The sequence below is a fragment of the Gossypium arboreum genome, chromosome 5 (genome assembly GCF_025698485.1).
Source record: "Gossypium arboreum isolate Shixiya-1 chromosome 5, ASM2569848v2, whole genome shotgun sequence".
Classification (NCBI taxonomy): Eukaryota; Viridiplantae; Streptophyta; class Magnoliopsida; order Malvales; family Malvaceae; genus Gossypium; species Gossypium arboreum.
Window position 1 is genome coordinate 5491954 of NC_069074.1, and position 17419 is coordinate 5509372.

Here is a 17419-nt window from a genome sequence, read left to right on the forward strand (position 1 = left end):
ACTAACTAGAATCAAATTACCAAATCTTCAACATGGTGGTACAAGAAGACCGTCTTTATCCAGGATGAATATCAAAGGAGGATAGAGGTCTACTGACCCAATTAAGAAAGCTCATCCACTTCTTAAACTGTATTGCTACCCAATCTACAGCTCTGTTTGCCTCCCTGTAGTCATCTTTGCAGATTTCATAAAAAGCCGAATTTGGAATCAATTTCAAGTATCATTTTTCCAAAATTATTTCGAATTGTACACTCCAATCCTGAAGATGAAAAGGCCTCTAGCCCTAAACAATTTCTATAAAGGATAAAAACAATTGCTAAATGTCAAAGTGAACAAAATGCGTAGTAATCGAATCAGCTCTAGGCTTGTATGCAAAGTGTTACTTTAGATTGTTTGATTTGAAATTAGAATAATTATATTTTTAAATTTTGATTTGAAACAAAATTTGAATTGCTAAAATTTCAATCAATTAGATGGATTTAGTTTGATTCAAAATGTCTAAAATCAGCTCACTTGATAGCAAAAGTTTAATTAAAAAACAAATTCAAACAACTTACTAGCATCTTTATTGTACTGGAAGTTGGAACAATGTTTAGCATTATTGTTCTTTTGCTTTTGGCATATTAAAGGAATGACAAATTCAAAGGGTGAAACCAATCGAGAAATTACATTCTGTATTAGCGTCCCGCAAAGCTTACTTCTAGTAGTTCCCAAGAGACATGATCGCATTTCTAAGATAAACTGCAAGCACCACGACCAATAAAACAGCCAAAACCATGTTCATAACTTTTCTTGGATCCTTCACCCCCTTGGCCAAACCCTCAACAACTTGTTTATAAACGATCCCTCTTTGAGCAGCACGTAGGGCAGAATCAACAGGCTTTTCACTGGCTGAGCTACTCTTCTCCATAAGTCTGTGATCAGCTCCATTAGATGCATGCCTTTGATCTTCCATTTCTTCTTGTTTGTCTGGTGTTTTCTCTGAAACTTTGCCAGCCTCCTTGGCTACCCCATCTGTATTTGAATCATCACCTGTTTGTTTTTCCAGGGTGGTCTTGGGATGACCTTCTTGAACTGCATTGTTTTGTTTCTCCGGCACATCTGCAGGCTTATGATCAGGCTTCGGGTTCGGAACTTCGGCCACCGCTTTTACTTTTTCCGGCTTCTCATCGGCTGGAACAATCTGTTTCGGGAACTTAACCTGAAGCATACTACCCCTGTAATTTGCTCTGATATTGTTCAGGTCACAATTTGATGGGATGGAGAATTCCTTGGAGAAACGGCTGAATATGTTGTCACCAATTGGTTTTTCTCCAGATATCCTCAAGTTTCCTCCACTGGTCAGTTGAACTTTAAGCTGCTCCTTCCTAAACCCTGTTCCATGAATCATACATATATATACACATATTCGAATCCATTAATGCATGGATAAACTGAACCCATGGCTATAATCTAAAATATCAAAATCATGAGTTTCTGGATCAAGAACAAACCATGAAGATATGCAATTAAAGTGTCCTCTGCAGTTTCATGAACCCATTCAGTGTAAACCTCCAAATTTTCATAAGCAGGCTGGGGATTCAAAGCCATGACTTTTGATTAATTCTTTTGATGAATATTATTGGACTTCAGGTTGAACTGTGAGAATTGCTGCTAAATTTGTTGGTTTTATATATACAAAACAGAAGCATTCCAGAAGCAAAAACTCATAACATTTATTTTCTTCTTTTTCGGTGTTTTCTTTGAATCGAAATATTCTTTGTTCTCTTGATTTTGTTTTCTGGTTAAGGGTTTTAATATGCTTTGGCATCGAATAGTTGGTCTCCTCATGCAAAAGGCAAAGTCCCAGGTTCTTTGGTGCTTCACAAAGCTGAAAGCTCTGTCTTTTCCCTTCTTTTTTTTTTTTTTGAAAACAAAAAATATATATATATATTTGTATGAAATATAATTTTGTATTTAGAGATGTGAGTTGTAGGTCATTTTGAGGGATTAAACAATAGAAAGGAAGATAAGAGGAATATTTGATAGACTAATAGCTTTATTAGCCATATGTTTCTTCAATGGCAAGGAAAGAAGATACATTAACAAAGAAAGCACAAAGAAAGAAACAGAAGACTTTTTGAATAGGTTGCTTTGGACAACATTCAAGCTATGGCGGTACTGGTACCCGAACTTATTTCACCAACATGACAGGGCCAAGTAATGATAAATTTATTGAACCTATTGAATTTGTTGATTGAAACCCTTACAAATTCAATCTCTATTTTGGTTTCAGAACATTGCAAAGCATTTTAACAGTTAATAAAAAGCTCATGTAATTTTATTTGAAATTCAGGAGGATTATGAGTATTTTTGGAATTAGTTTATAAGGTATCTATCTATTATATATTTATTGGACAGCAATTTTTTTACTAACATTACTTAAAACCCAAAGTGTAAAGTGAAAAGTATATACTTGTAATTTTTTCAGTGTTTAACTATTTTTAATTAAAAATTAAAAATACTCATATTTGTTAACCAGCCATGTTTTGTTTTATTTTTTTTAAAAAGGCTAAGCCTCAAAACATAAAAACCTTGGGCAAAACAAAATCTGCCTTTAATCATCAATAACTTCTTACCTTTAGATTGCTTTTAATATATTTTTAATCATCAATAACTTCTTATTTTTATATTGCTTTTGATTAATATATTTTAAAAACAGTTTCGCAGGTGTGCTGATTCTAGTTATTATAAAATTTAAAATGTTCTCTACATCAACTTAACTTTGAAAAATTTATTATTACATTATTGATGAAATTTTCAAATTTTATAAATAGAGTCGAGTGATGATAAGTGTCCTATAAATTTAATAAAATATATTAAAAATATATATAAATAAATTGAGACACATGACAATTTTAACGCTATTTACAGAGTTAAAAGAATATATTGTTGGTGAACCAAATACTAAACATTTACTTTTATTTTTTTTCAAAAAATTAATTTATGTAAAATTTGAGATTTTTTATGAATTAAAATTTCAATATGAACTTTAAAAAAAATCACATATATGACGGGCCTAAATGCAAATTGGAGTGGACAAATGGGCTCCCGTTTAGATCCAAATCAAAACGATAATAGCCCTAAATATTAGGCTTAGTTTTTCAGCCCAGGCCGAGTAACAGGGAATTTGTAGTTTTCATGCAAAGCGTATATTACGTGGCTTCCATTTATTGGTTGAACCTGGAAAAGCAGCAACTACGGTGCCGTATTTCCTAAATTTCGGGGTTTTGCCTTGCGAAATGTATATCCCGCGACCTGGACTGCAAAGTAAATTCAGTCTTCAAAAAAAAAAAAAAAAAAGAAAGAAGGAAAGTAGAGGGAATTGGCCGTTGGGGAAGTAGCTCTAACTCAGTGAGTCAGTGCTCAACAGATGATTTAGAAATTGAGCAATGGCGGTGGAGGCGAATTTCGCATCGTTGTTTGAGAAGCTGAAAGTGGAAGATCCATGGCTCCCTCCTCGAACCTGGGAATCCATTCCTTCTCAAAGCGGCCCCCTTCCTCCTCTTCCAAACTCTCAACCTCCCATTTCCTCCTCTTCATCAGTCTCCGTAAGTATTATCATCTCTCTCTCTAGTCGATCGATAATTTTTATGTACCAATTTTAAGATGTACCTTTGATTGTATATTTCAACAGCCTACGAACTACGACATTGCCTGGGTAAGCTCTGATGTTTGGTTTTTATTCTAGAATTCTTTTAGTTTTAGTGAAATTTAGTTTTTAAATTCTGCTTCTTTTTAAAAAAAAATTAAATTAAACGTGTTTGTTAACTGATCTGATGGTGTTATTAAGAAATTAAAAATTAAAATATTAGTAACATTTAAAATTTGCATGAATTTTGTTTTAAATGAAGAAAATGTTTGACTGCATTCCCATTTTTAATTGTTATAATATAGTTTTGATTTTTACTCACTATCAGGAAGCAAAAAAAACTACTGGCTAAAGGCCAGTAGCAAAAGAATGACCAACTGCTTCTTTGTTTTGGATTAAGATTCTACTTTACTGATCTCTTTTATGATTTGAGTAAGCGGCTGCTTGGAAGCTGGATCTCTAATTAAGCATACTGCATCAAATTGCTTTGCTGAAATAATTATTTGTGTGAGATATAGAGAAATAAGAAAATAGAAATTTAACTGAATTGAACTCTGTTGCAACTTGAGGTAATCTATGAAGCGGACACTTCTAGTAAGGGAGTGTCCAAGAGTTAGACACGGCAGACTACACGCTGGGCATGTGAGTTCATGTCAAAAAAAAAAAAAAAATATCTTGACACAGTCAAAACATAGTCAAGACACAGCTTAGCACGTCTGAGCACAGCTGAACACACCATTATGGTTCCCCCAAAAAAAAAAAATGAAATCAACAAGGAGCAATGTGGTTCTAATGTATTTTTAAAGGTTCATGTTTCTAAAATCAATAGCAAATTTTTAAAATTGAAAAGCTATTTGCATGTTAAATATTTATTTGAAAAGTATTGCTTTTACATTTTATTGTATGCTATAATATAAAATGTCTTAATTTTTTAAAATTTATTATGTCGCGTGCCGATGTCATGCGATACCTGTATTACATGTCAATGTACATGCTTCCTAGGTGGTTATGAATTGTGTGAAGCTATGAATTTTTATCAGCAAATTCAAGTTTTAGAAGGTCCATTTTGAGTAACCTGAAGAATGTGTACTCTTTGGGACTATAATGATAGATGCTGGTTTGTGGTGATTCTACTTAAAAATATGATCAAACCATAAACATTATTTTTAAGCTGCAGTCATCTATTTTATTTCTTTATAACAATCGAGATGACATTGTCATACAGGAGGCAACTTTGGTGAGGTTGGCACTAAATGCACTGCAAGGCGTAGAATCATCTCTTTGTAGCATAGAAAAACTTTCTGCTGCCTTTTTTTCCGATCCTGCGGATAGGACTTTCCACCAAACACCTAGTCTTTGGTACCGGTCTTCAAGCACTCATGCTTTGGGGAAGATTCTCAAATCAATAGGCCGTTCAGGTTTCTTAGTTTTCCTTCTCCATAAGTTTGTAGAATATTTTACAAATTTGAATCTCAATGGAAATTCATTTTCACTACGGAAGGGCTGGGAAAATTCTCAAGCAACAGACAATCAAAATCATGGTGGCCACAAAGTGCAAGAGGAAGAGGGCCCTAAATATAGCCTTGTTAATCAAGCATTCTCTGTAGCTGTAGGAAAGGTTTTGGAAGGGTACATTTGTGCGTTGGACACATTATATGCATCAGTAAATGTAAGGCATTCAAAGAGTACTGAAGTCTCTACAGGTGTATCTTCAGGCTGTCTCACAAGTGTGGTTTACTCTGGAATTACGCTATTGGAGGTATACCTGCACACAAAGGAATTGAGGACCCAGATTGAAGCTCTTGGGAATATATGCAATCTTCATGATTTAGCTCTTTGCTTCTTGGAATCTTCTTTTGAAGAACTAAGTTATAAGGCAACCATGGGATTTCATAAATTCTTTAGGGGAGGTGACCTGCTTAGTTACTTGTATACACAGCTAAAGGTTAGTTTAATTGATTGTTGTATTGTTGATATCTTTCCTTAAATTTTCATTTCAGTCAAATTTAACTCTCTAGTCTTTATGTTGGCCAAGCTTCATATTACTGTTGGATGCACTGGAAATTTTCAGCTATGACCTCTAGAGTCATTATATATGGTGCTTGATTGATTGAACAACCGGGCGTTAGAAGTTCTTTGCTTCAACTTATTTCCCCTAAAAGATAGGAAGTTTATTAAGAACCAAACATCCTATTGCTGAGAAATGTTTTTTAACCCCTATGGTTTTGCTAGTTAACATTCTTTTACCCATTTCTTCTTGTAGGTTGCGGACCCTGCTCACCATGCTTTATTCAAGTTTCTTTTTCTTCGGTCATGTGAACCTTATTGTGAGTTTATAAGGTCCTGGATTTTTAAAGCTGAGATTAATGATCCTTATAAGGAGTTTGTTGTAGAGTACATTGATACATTACAACATCGTTCTGCTGGTAAAGATGGAATCCCTATTGACTTTCCGGTTGCAAATATTACGGTAATAAGTTTTGAGTGGTTTAATTATGTTTAAATATTTCACTTATTTTAGTTCTCTGTCAATTGTGATCCTCTTAAAAGTGACAATTTGTATCAGGAGCGGGATGGAGTTGTTGTTCCATGTTTCCTGAAGGATCTTTTGACTCCACTTATTAGGGCTGGTCAGCAGCTTCAAGTTCTAATGAAATTGCTTGAATTGCGTGAACATGTTGATACTGGAGACCATACTTATTTAGATTTTCTTCCCTGCTGGAGTGGTTTTGCTGGCAGTAATCCGTTTTATGCTTCTTCAATCACTTTTGGCAAAGAAAATATAGAAGCCTTGGTTCTCATGCGTAATAGTTACTATGAGAGGATGGAGGAGAAACTTGAAAATTTACTGACAGGGTTGGAATTCAATTGTCAACAGGTATCACAATTTTTCTTGTAGATATGTTGCCTTCTTATCGTGTGCTATGTAAAGGATGATATGAAAAATCTGCAACTATTACTTGGTTTCAATTAGTGTGCTCTTGTGTTTCTCTGTTGGTTTTACCATGGTTCATCTACTTTTATTTCCAGTTGTAACCGTCTATACTACCTTGCTGGCTGTCTGGGCCTTTGTGTATTATGTGACATACTGAAATTTGATTAATAACCTGTTGTATCACTAAATACCAGCAGACATACTATCTTGATAATTCATATTTCAGGTTGACTTAACCGATATGTTATCCCAACTAGAAATAAACAAATAGTAATTTGTACTGTGCTTTCTCATTTAGCAACTTCTTAGGCTGTAATAACATGCACCAATTATTACTTAGGACATGGTTCTATGTTCAGCACAATACATCACTAATCTATTTATTTGAAACAAATTAGTCTTTTTGCTGTTGTTCCTTGCAAAACTTTTTTCTTTTTTACTCCTGTTAGATGCTTTGTATGCTAAGAACTTAAAACGATTCTGCTTATTCAGCATGGAGATTCCCAAGTTTTATTTTGTTCTTCCGGCCCCCATTCTGGACCTAGGAGTCTGTAAATTTTTTTTAGAATTGGTAGATTATGATAGGGTAGACAATGTAAATAATCATTTGTATCTAGGAATTTTTTTTCTTTTTTCCTGTACCTGGCTTTACACTCAATGGTATGCCCAAGTTGTGACATGTTGGAGGTTTCATTCACTGACCACGGGCAATTGTTATGCATCTTAATGCTGTTTTACCCAGTTCTGTGCCTTACCCAAATATTCACTGTCTTCCAGGTATTTTCGCATAGGGCTGAACCTCATTTATTTGGTACTAGTGGAGACACTCCAAATATTGTAGCTTCACTCACAGTGGACGACAAATTGGTTATTAATTCAACAATGAAACGAAGTTTCTCTAATGTGTAATCTTTCTCTCGCTGCCTCTCTCTGTGCATGTGTAAAATTGTCCTTTTAAAATTTTTTTTACTTTAGTTTGTTTCTGATTTCTGGGTTAAATAATTGAAGGAACTCTCTTCCAATGAAACTCTTTCCTAAAGACTTGATAAGACCAATGGTGCAAGAAAGCATGTAGGCAAAGGGTTCAATAACTCCTATATAATTTATTATCTAGGTGGAAAACTTTTTCTTATTCTAAAGGACTGATTAGGTGAGAGAGCATTTAGTCATTGATTGCATAAAATTAATTTCAATTTGCCAAAATAAAATTTATAATTTTGGATTGAAAAGGTTTGATCTTTATGATGATCGAGTGGCTCAAATTCAAAGGTTTCCTCTCTTGATTTTCAGGAATTGAGTGTTTGGAACCTACTATTTCTGGCAAGTTTGGACTATAAGGTCTGAAAACAATAAGAAAAGTTAGGGCCCAAAAAATGGCTTAATGGTATAGCTATGACCTTAAGTTGGAAAACTTGGTTTGGAAGTTTTATTGTCCTGGTATTATGGGTATTGCAAAAGCTATCCGTATTGTCTACTTGATTTTAGGTCAAAGTTTGCAACTGGCTTGTTTGTATGTTCTTAAGGGAAAAATTGTAAGACCAGTTGCAGGTTTCAAGTGCATTTGAAAGCATTTGGAAGAAATGATTAAAGACCTTGGTTCTATCTAGGGCCTAGAGATGCTTCTCCTCGGTGCAAATTCAAAAGAGCACCACTAGAACAAGAAAACTTTCATTAGTCTCTTTCTATGAAAAAATTGACGTCCAATTAGGGAAACTGCCTAAAGTTTGTTTCAAGCATCTCCAAGTTGAAAACATAGGCCCAATAACATGAAGCCGGTATACGACTCACTGTCAAATATGACAGCCTAATAATGCCTATCTTGCAGCCAAAAAATATTCTAAAAGTGGCTATAACTCCTAAAGTCCAAGAGCACCTGAATTAAATAACATTTTTGATTGGAAACAAATGAAGGAAAAAATAATAATTTTCTGCACCTAATAAGGTATGTAAACAACTTCCTATGGGAGTAACATTTCTGTTAGTCCATGATAATTCCTCACTTTTGATCCTTATTTTTGTTCGTAATTTAAGTGAACTTGTTGAATATCCAACCTAAAACTAATTGGTAATAGATGAAGGGGATCCACTTTTAATATAAGTCCATGATAAACCAGTACTTAATAAGATGTCAGTCAGCACCACTTAATATTCCCCTCCCATGTAGCTCACAGGATCTTGTTACAACATACAACTATTTAATAACTATGCAAGCAAGCTATATATGATTTGAATAGTCTCAAAGAAGTAGGCAATATATTCAGATATGTTAAGATTAGGGGAGAGTGAGGTTAACTCCTGGCATTGTTCACTATGATTGTTATATACCCTCTTACATGCCTTGTCTCCGAATCTTTTCTCATTATCAACATTTGACTTGCATATTCTTTTGTTGTCTGATCGATACCTGATTTCTTTGAATTTCAGGTCGCTTGACAATAATGATTTTGATGACTCTAGTACAAAAGATGGATCCTCTCATGAAGCTGACATCTTTGAACCATTTGAGTCTTCATCTATGAGTAGTTTTGAAGAACATACTGAGTCTGAGCAGTTGATTGAACACTCTAATAATTTAGTTTGGCCTAAACAAAATTATTTCTCTGCCCTAAGCTTTTCTGTTAGTACCCCATTTGGAAACTCATTGCAGCTAGCTTTGCAGAATGGACAGTCTGACCGTATGGAAAGCAGTTTGCAGGCTGGAACTGGTGGGCATGGCAATTTTATAGGTTGTGAACCTAATGGGATAAATGATCACTTGTCTCCGCACCTTGAGTCAAACTGGTTGTGTGCAGAGGTTGAATCTGCAAATATTCTCACTTCCAAAGGTTGGCCAGTTAACAGTGCAAGGAATAATGCCTTCTGTATTGATGGTGATGACAGAGATGACAAAAGATCACATCTATGTGATTCTGACATAAAGATGAGAAAATGTAACACGCAATTCTTTGATAAATTTGTGCAACATTTTAATGAATCAATTGCTATCAACAATACTTCAGCAGTGGACACCTCAAATGAGGTTCAACATGAAAAGGACTCTACTTCAGGGTTATTCCAATTGCAACAGTTCAAGCTTACTTACAATGGTAGCCTTCTGAGCAAAAATCCAATGTTGACAAACAATAGTTTTTTCCGTATGATGAGCAAAACTGGTGTTGCAAGCCGGATAGACCACCAACAAACTTTACCTTATTTTGATTTTTCTTCAGTTGATGACCCTTGTATGGTTTATGTCGAAAGGCTATCATCTGGGTTTACACATGAATTTCCTGAGAATACCAGTTCTGTGACAAATGGTAGGGGTAATCAGGATGACAAACAAGGTTATGGAGATGTTCTCTTGGTTGACAATTCAAAAAGTTCTTATGCTGTTCCACCTTTGGAGTTAAGGAATCAAACCCAGGATGTCATTTCAACGACTGTTTCTGGCAGCAGCTATTGGGAGAGTTTGCTTGGTAGTTTTAGCAACCCTAATAGCAGTGGGACTATAGATATGAAGCTGAATACATCTTCCACATTTGAGATACCCCTTGACTTCGTAATTGACAAATGCCTGCTGCAGGAAATCTTGCTTCAGTATCCTTACTCATGTCCTACTAGATGGGGAGGAAAGATAACCATATTGTCCAATTATTCATTCTTTATGTTGGTTTATTAGTGCTTGGCATCAGGCCCAAACCTTAATTTCATTTATATAGAATGATTTATTTGCTGCATTTATGATTTTCTTTGCTATTGGATTTGAGATGATTATGGATTTTCTTGCTGTGATATGTGCTAGCATAAGTTGGCTGTCTGTTTAATATCCAAAGAACAGACAGATGATGATACACTTTAGTGGTTATTGCAAATATATGCAATTTAAGATTTTGGGTATATGCATTTATCATGGAAAAAAAAGCCTTTCTTCCTTCTCCAACCCTCCTCTTCCACCCAACCAATAAAAGGAAAAATAAATAATCGAGCTTTACCTTGTGTCAAAGCCCTATATTTAGCTGCCAAGTTTAGATCATTCTAATTATCCTATTCATATTTCTATCTGTTCAAAAAGTTTATGTCGGACTGTGCTTTTTCTTAATTATTTAAGATATAACTATGTCAGCAAATTAACCATCAAGATACTTGAAGAAGGTTTTGATTTGCAAGAACATTTGTTAGCACTGCGGCGATATCATTTTATGGAATTGGCAGACTGGGCAGATTTGTTCATCATGTCCCTTTCGCATCATGTATGACTGTCTGTCTAATAAGTCACTTAATGCTTTATTATTTAAATATTGTGTGCTTTTTCAGCAAGGAAAAAAATGAATATTTATTACTTACAATCATTTCCTTTTTACATGGAATGAACAGAAATGGTGTGTTACAGAGGTGGACCGGAGACACTCTGAAATTCAAGGACTTCTTGAGTTGTCCGTGCAGAGGTCATCTTGTGAAAGAGACCCTCATAAAGATAGGTTATTTATTTATGCAAAAGGGCATGGGTTGTTGCCTCTTTCAACTTCTACAATTGGTACAATTATCATTAATTCATTATTCCAATTTAACCTCCTGTTTCTCAAACATATACATGCTCGGATCCTATTTCTTTCATCTGCTCCCATTTCAACCTCCATGTTAGAGGAACCCATTCGGTTTATTTATCATCTTAAAAGTTTATGGCTGTTAACATGGCAGGTGTTCATTCCTTCGACTTTTTAGGTCTGGGCTATCGAGTGGATTGGCCTATCAGCATTATTTTGACTCCTGCTGCATTGAAAATATATGCTGATATATTCAACTTTCTGATACAACTGAAGCTTGCTGTTTTTTCACTGACTGATGTATGGTGCTCATTAAAGGTGCAAGAGACATGAATTACAGAGATAACAGCTGTTTACACTTGCATATGCATGCATGGTCACAATTTCTTTACCATTGAAAGTCAAACCAAGCGGGTGCATAATTTTTAAGCTAAAACTAGTTTTCTTCATCCTTCATGGGTTAAATATGTATTTTGCTAATTGTTAGTACCCTGTTGAAACTTCTCTTGATTCAAGTGTTGGTAAATTACCAATGTTCATCTATCTGCATATAGTTCAATCAAAATTATGGTATACTCGATATTTTCTCATCTAATCCACACTGTTCTCAGAACATTGTATTTGCTTTCACAATCTTTGTGTTGCACTTTCTAAGAATTAGCATTTGCAACATGAAATACTTGGATTTTGGCACTCATGGAAATTTCAAATGAATTCACCTCTTGATAATATTTAAATATTTGTTACAGGATATAGTGCACTTGATCTGTCAAAAACGCCATCCTACACTACATGAACGTGAAGTGGGCCATTTTAACAAGTTAATGAAGTTGAGGTATGGTTAATACTTTTGCAATTTATGAATAATAATTATCATTATCAACTCAAAGCGAGAAAAACACTAAACACTTCACACTTATGGCCTCTCCGCTTGTGCAATTGTTTGGAACACCATTCGATGCAAAATTTTGGTAACATTGCTGGTTTGGAAGTTTACAAATATGTAAAGCATCCTAAAGTTCTGAGTTTCAAAGATTTCATTTGGTGTTGACAGTTATTTGGCTAATTTTAGAAGCAATTAGCATCTTTCGCTCAGAATTTAGCATTCACCGACTGTGCAGCTACAATTTTATTCCATCTTCTAACCTTGACTACAGACAAGCACAAGTGGGTGGGGAGGATTGTCTGGTAGCTTTTATTTAAGAAAATGTGAATTTCTAAATGGTAATCCGATCTTCAGATACTTGTTAAAAAGAAATATGTGAAGGTTCTTTAGGTGCAAATGACCTTTTCGTTTTTCCCTTTTTTCCTTAAAATTTTGGTGCTAAAGTCAAAATCTACATTCTAGTATTTTAAGAAATTCAGACCCTTTCTTCATGTGTCGATTACCAGGATGGACGGTAAGATATCTAATGATTCTGTAGGAAATAGAGAATTTGCTAAAAGAGGGAGAATGAATTAAAATTTCTGCTTTTTGATGGTTATATCTGATAGTGTACTTTGTGGTATCTTACTGTCAAACTCGTCATGTGTGACATTGGGGCGAAAAATCCTAATGTAATAAAGGTATCTAGCTTTGATGTTTCCTTTTTTAGATAGTTTTAGCATTTAGGTTTACTAAGAATTAACTTTTTTTCTTTTCTTTCTATGCCAGGCATCAGGTTAATCATTTTGTATCTACACTACAGCAATATGTACAGTCACAACTATCACATGTATCATGGTGCAAGTTTCTTCACTCATTTAAGCACAAGGTTTTTAGAAAATTCTTACACATCGTGTGTTTATCTCTTATGCCGATTGTGGTTCAGTTTACCTGAACTGGTTTTTGTGCATTGCCGGTCTGAAGCCAAGTCATTCTTTTCTTTTTTTGAGTTGCAATTTTTCCGAGGACGTTTTCTTTTCTGATTTTGCTGAGATTATGGTTTTAAATACAGCATAGAAAAAAAAAATGCAATCATTATAGCTGTACCCTTGCAATGGGAAAAAGCATGGGTTGTTTTTATTGTTTGGTAAGCAACTAATTTTATTCCAACCCTGCGGAAGAATAAATGTTTGCGCTAACTGTTTAACATCTTTCTCAATTGAAGAAATATTTAGTAAAAGGAGAAACAGAACACCATGCTAGATTGATGTGTATCCATGTACCAACAAAGCTATGTTTTGATTTCCTAACATTTGCCTTATCATCTAAAGCTTATTATTTTGTTTTAAAATATCATAATAATTACAATATTTGAATCTATTATACAGCATGTATTTATGCTCTTTATTTGGTTTTACTTTTTATGCCTCTTATTAGTCTATTTTCAAATTGACTTCTACTTATTCAAATGCAAAGGGAGAAATTCTCTAGGTTGTTATGTTATTGACGCTGGTTCATGGTTCTACAGGTCAAAGATATGATGGATCTTGAGTCGGTGCATATGTCATATCTAACTGATTCACTACATATGTAAGTCCTGCTTTGCTTTCGTTTAAAGTTTGAGTTAGCCAACTTTTTTTCCTCTTTTTTTTTTTTTGGGGGAGACTTGTTATATTAATAATTGGGTTCTTACTGCCTTAATTCCCTTTGGACCAAGTTTTAACCTCGAAACATATATGGAACTTGGAACATATCTATTGTGGCTACTCCAGCTACCTGCCCCTCAACATCCTTGATATGCTTGTTTCTATATTGATAATGCAATTGATTAAGCATCCGATCTAAAATCAATTGGTAATAGGTAAAAGGGTTCAACTTGAATATAAGATCACCAAAAACTCTAGGACTTCATAGATGTAGGATAACCCCGCTTAACTCTGCCTTACATGTAACTTGACAAGGGCCTACATATGGACAATCTCAGATCCGGTGGGCAACCAACCTCACAGGGGGTGCAACAGAACAAAAATTTGGCTCTAATACCATATCAAGCTTCCAATCTAAAAGCAATTGAGAATAAGTGGAAGGGACCAACTTGAATATAAGACCACAAGAAAGACATAATAGATATGAGATACCACCACTTTAACGCTCTCAAATGTGGATACCTTTTCCTCATATTACTCCAGCCCTTCACTTTTCTTGAAGTATCGAGGTCCAGCACATCCGAGCATTGGTACGGGGATATGACCATCTAAGAACCCTTCAGAAAACGTGAGAAAATTGAACATGCTTGTTTCACACATATCCGTATTTGACACTCACACCCAAGTCCAAGTAACATGGCCTTTTCCTTTATGATCAATGCCAAAGCCAAAGAAATCTTTTACTTGCATTGACTCCGATATTCAAACTGCATCTGTTTTGTTGCCACAGAATAATTCTTGTAGCATGTTCAGTTTCACACTAATGATGATTCTTCATTAACAATACATGTATACTTTTCAGATGTTTTCTTTCTGATGAAACAAAACCAATAGCCAGTACCATAGAGAATATTTTGCAGTGTGCCCTAGACTTCCGGTCTTGTCTTACTGGGGATATATGGAATGTGGGACTTGCTGAAGGTGATTTACAGGATAAACTTTCTAAGATCAACATATCTCAGGTAATCATCAAATTATGATCCATACTCCCTTCTGCAATAGATTTGCGTGATGTTTAAGTAAGCTTCAAAATCCTGACTTTTAGTTTCTTATTGCAAGCAAGTATTGCACTATGGTGAAATTCAGTATTCTGGCGATGAACTCCATCAGGCATAAATGCATAACTGTTTTCTATAAGAAGTAGTTATTTAATCATTCTTTGTTTCTGAACTTTTAATTATAGCAACTGTATTTTGAGGAAGATACATACATTTTAAATTGCAAACAGATGTTACATAACTGAATTCATCATGCATCTTTATTCCGTTAAGTTGTGCTCAGTGATGGTTAATATGAATCGTTTTGCATTATATGGAATTTACTGCCATTTCTGTGCTTGAAATAGGTTGATACATTTTCTGTCTCTAGCTTGTTTGCAATGCATTGGTAACTAGGAGCTGAACACAAAACAAAGTCTTTTCTTGTTTTAAAATGTTAGAGCAGACACATGTGACTAGATTTTTTTAGAAAATATGTCAGTGCTCGAGTTGAGATGGATGAAGTCAAACTTAACGTGTAATAGTAATGGTGATTCCAAGGAGATAGAAAGACTGATAAATGCTATAGAGATTATTATCATCGGAAGGTATTACAAGCCAAAAAGATCCAACTAGAACAAATAGCAATTCATTGAACGATTAGAGAAGTCTTTGCAGCAAGTAGAATTATTTCAATTTCTTAGACTTCTAAGTTAACATTTTAGATGAGAGACAGAGAGAAAACCTAATTAATAAACTAATTATATATATTTCCTGCAGGTTCTTGGCATAAAAGAAACGTTCGACAAAAATCTTAAAGAACTGCATCTACTCTACCTCAAATCACCTAAACATGGAGAATCTGGGCTTTCGTGTTTCTGGGGATATCTCAACTATAATGACTATTACGTTAATGAAAATGAAATGAGCTATTATGCTTTCTCAATCTGAAGTCCTTTCCATGAAGATCGAAAGTAGGTAGCGATATGCATTCTTGTGTGCCACTAAGTTCATCGAAACAAGCTCAAAGTAGAAGTCCTAAACTGCATCGTGGTTTGGACTCAATACTCTTAGCAGCAGCCAACCTGCACCATATCATCTTTGCACTCCTGCTGTCGATTTTCATGCAAGGTAAGGCATCAATCCTTTATTTAGCTGGCTATGGTGAAGAAGTAACATGCTAATTGAGATTTGTTGTGTTTGTTGTCTCTTAATTTAGGGTATAGTCTTTAACATTTTCCCCCCTTCTTAATGAATTTTGTTTCCAAAGGGTAAAGTTTGAATGTGCTTTTGAGTTCCACTATTTTTCAAACAAGGGCCTGTAAATGTTTAATATTGAAATGTTCTTATTTATTTCTATTTCTTACTATTTCATTGGAGTAAAAAGTAGGCAATGGTAAATGGCACGTTTCGTTGGGTTTGGTTTTGAAAAAAGAAAATGTTGTTGTGCAATATTTGTCTTTTGAAAAGTTGATTTTTTTTTTTATATAATGTTTAGAATTATTTATAACCCCTTTTAATCTTAAATAGAAAGATAAATGTACTTTAGAATGTTCAAACTTATATCTTCCTACACTGGTAATTGTACCGATGCTATTCAAACTAAAACTCAAACGGATCATAACTAAAATTCCATCAGTTTGGCTAATTGCTTTCTTCTTAATTAAAAAGATTGTGCACTTGAAGCCATTTAATCTAAGTTACTCTACCAACTCTTACCCTAAAAAATTATTATAACAACAAGAATGTTAACTAAACTCGTAGGGGTGATTCTCGTCAACTAAATTAGTAGGGGTGAGTTTAGTTTAATTTGATTGGATCTTTTTAGATTTTTTTCATAATTTGGTGAGATCTATGGTTTAGTTTTAGATGTGTAGATTTTATTTTGGTAAAATGAGATTTGTTTTATAATTTTGAATATTATTTGATAAATTCATATATAAAAATAATTAATAATTCTTATGTAATACTTTTAAAAATAATCTATGTATTATCTTAATGTTATTTTATCATTTTAAATAAAAGTATTTTTTACATCTTGAAATAAATTTAATTATAAATTGATTTGGATAATTGCAAACTCCTAAACAAAACTGTACTTACAAACATAAACTCAGTTAGCAGCTATACGTGCACCATTTTTTAAACGTACACTTACATCCTTGATTACATGGTAAAAAGCAAAATAGAAAACGCATTTACTACTGAGATATGCATATGCTACATATCTATGACAATGACAGCTGAACTCAACAGTAGTAACTAAGATAACAATAATTAATAAAACAAAGAGAGTAAAGGAAATGTACCTTTTTGATATAGAAAATTAAATAGATACGTTAATTATGTTGAACAGATTACCCACGCTAATCAATAATTGTAAATCGGAAAATATATTTAACTCGTTTTTCTAATGGTCAATTAAATTATAATTTAATTGTTAAATATTATAATTTTATTCTATACCCGTTTCTTATTCTTTAAAGGATAAATATTTCATGGATGAACAATTTGGGTCCTCATACAATTTAATTATTTATAAAACAAATTTCAAAATCCTAAAACTTCTTGAAATTATTAATTGTTTTTATAATAAATTCCCACGAATAATTGATAGTGTAAAAGAAATTATGAAATGAGAGGTTAAGAATAGGAGTAGTTGTTTTCAAGAAATTGAGCAACGATCCAAACAGCTGAAAATTAATGTACATTTTGACTTTTTGTATTTGGTTTGTTTTGTATGTTTTATTTTATTTTGATCTGTTAGTTAATAGTTAGTAAA

The 17419-nt window shown here is 33.9% G+C and overlaps 2 protein-coding genes across 4 annotated transcripts; one reads left to right on the plus strand and one right to left on the minus strand.

The window, feature by feature from the left end:
- Nucleotides 1–543: 543 nt before the first annotated feature.
- Nucleotides 544–1782, minus strand: LOC108452414 (protein RESTRICTED TEV MOVEMENT 2-like). Its single transcript, XM_017750200.2, has 2 exons — nucleotides 1494–1782; nucleotides 544–1374 (listed from the first exon to the last, which is right to left on the minus strand). The coding sequence occupies exons 1-2, from the start codon at nucleotides 1588–1590 to the stop codon at nucleotides 701–703; spliced, it is 771 nt and encodes a 256-aa protein (XP_017605689.1). The 5' UTR covers nucleotides 1591–1782; the 3' UTR covers nucleotides 544–700.
- A 1446-nt stretch (nucleotides 1783–3228) lies between these two features.
- Nucleotides 3229–16023, plus strand: LOC108453229 (uncharacterized). 3 transcript variants are annotated; one of them, XM_053028068.1, is made up of 15 exons: nucleotides 3229–3590; nucleotides 4857–5049; nucleotides 5335–5576; nucleotides 5895–6101; nucleotides 6198–6509; nucleotides 7344–7471; nucleotides 8991–10142; nucleotides 10654–10795; nucleotides 10920–11079; nucleotides 11244–11407; nucleotides 11839–11924; nucleotides 12744–12843; nucleotides 13483–13544; nucleotides 14463–14622; nucleotides 15418–16023. In XM_053028068.1, exons 1-15 carry the CDS (start codon nucleotides 3432–3434, stop codon nucleotides 15586–15588), a joined length of 3438 nt encoding a protein of 1145 aa, XP_052884028.1. In that variant the 5' UTR covers nucleotides 3229–3431; the 3' UTR covers nucleotides 15589–16023. The 3 variants fall into 3 exon arrangements, with proteins under 3 accessions (XP_052884028.1, XP_017606708.1, XP_052884029.1); XM_017751219.2 differs by having other exon boundaries at nucleotides 4857–5576; XM_053028069.1 differs by lacking the exons at nucleotides 12744–12843; nucleotides 15418–16023 and having other exon boundaries at nucleotides 4857–5576; nucleotides 14463–14600.
- Nucleotides 16024–17419: the final 1396 nt, after the last annotated feature.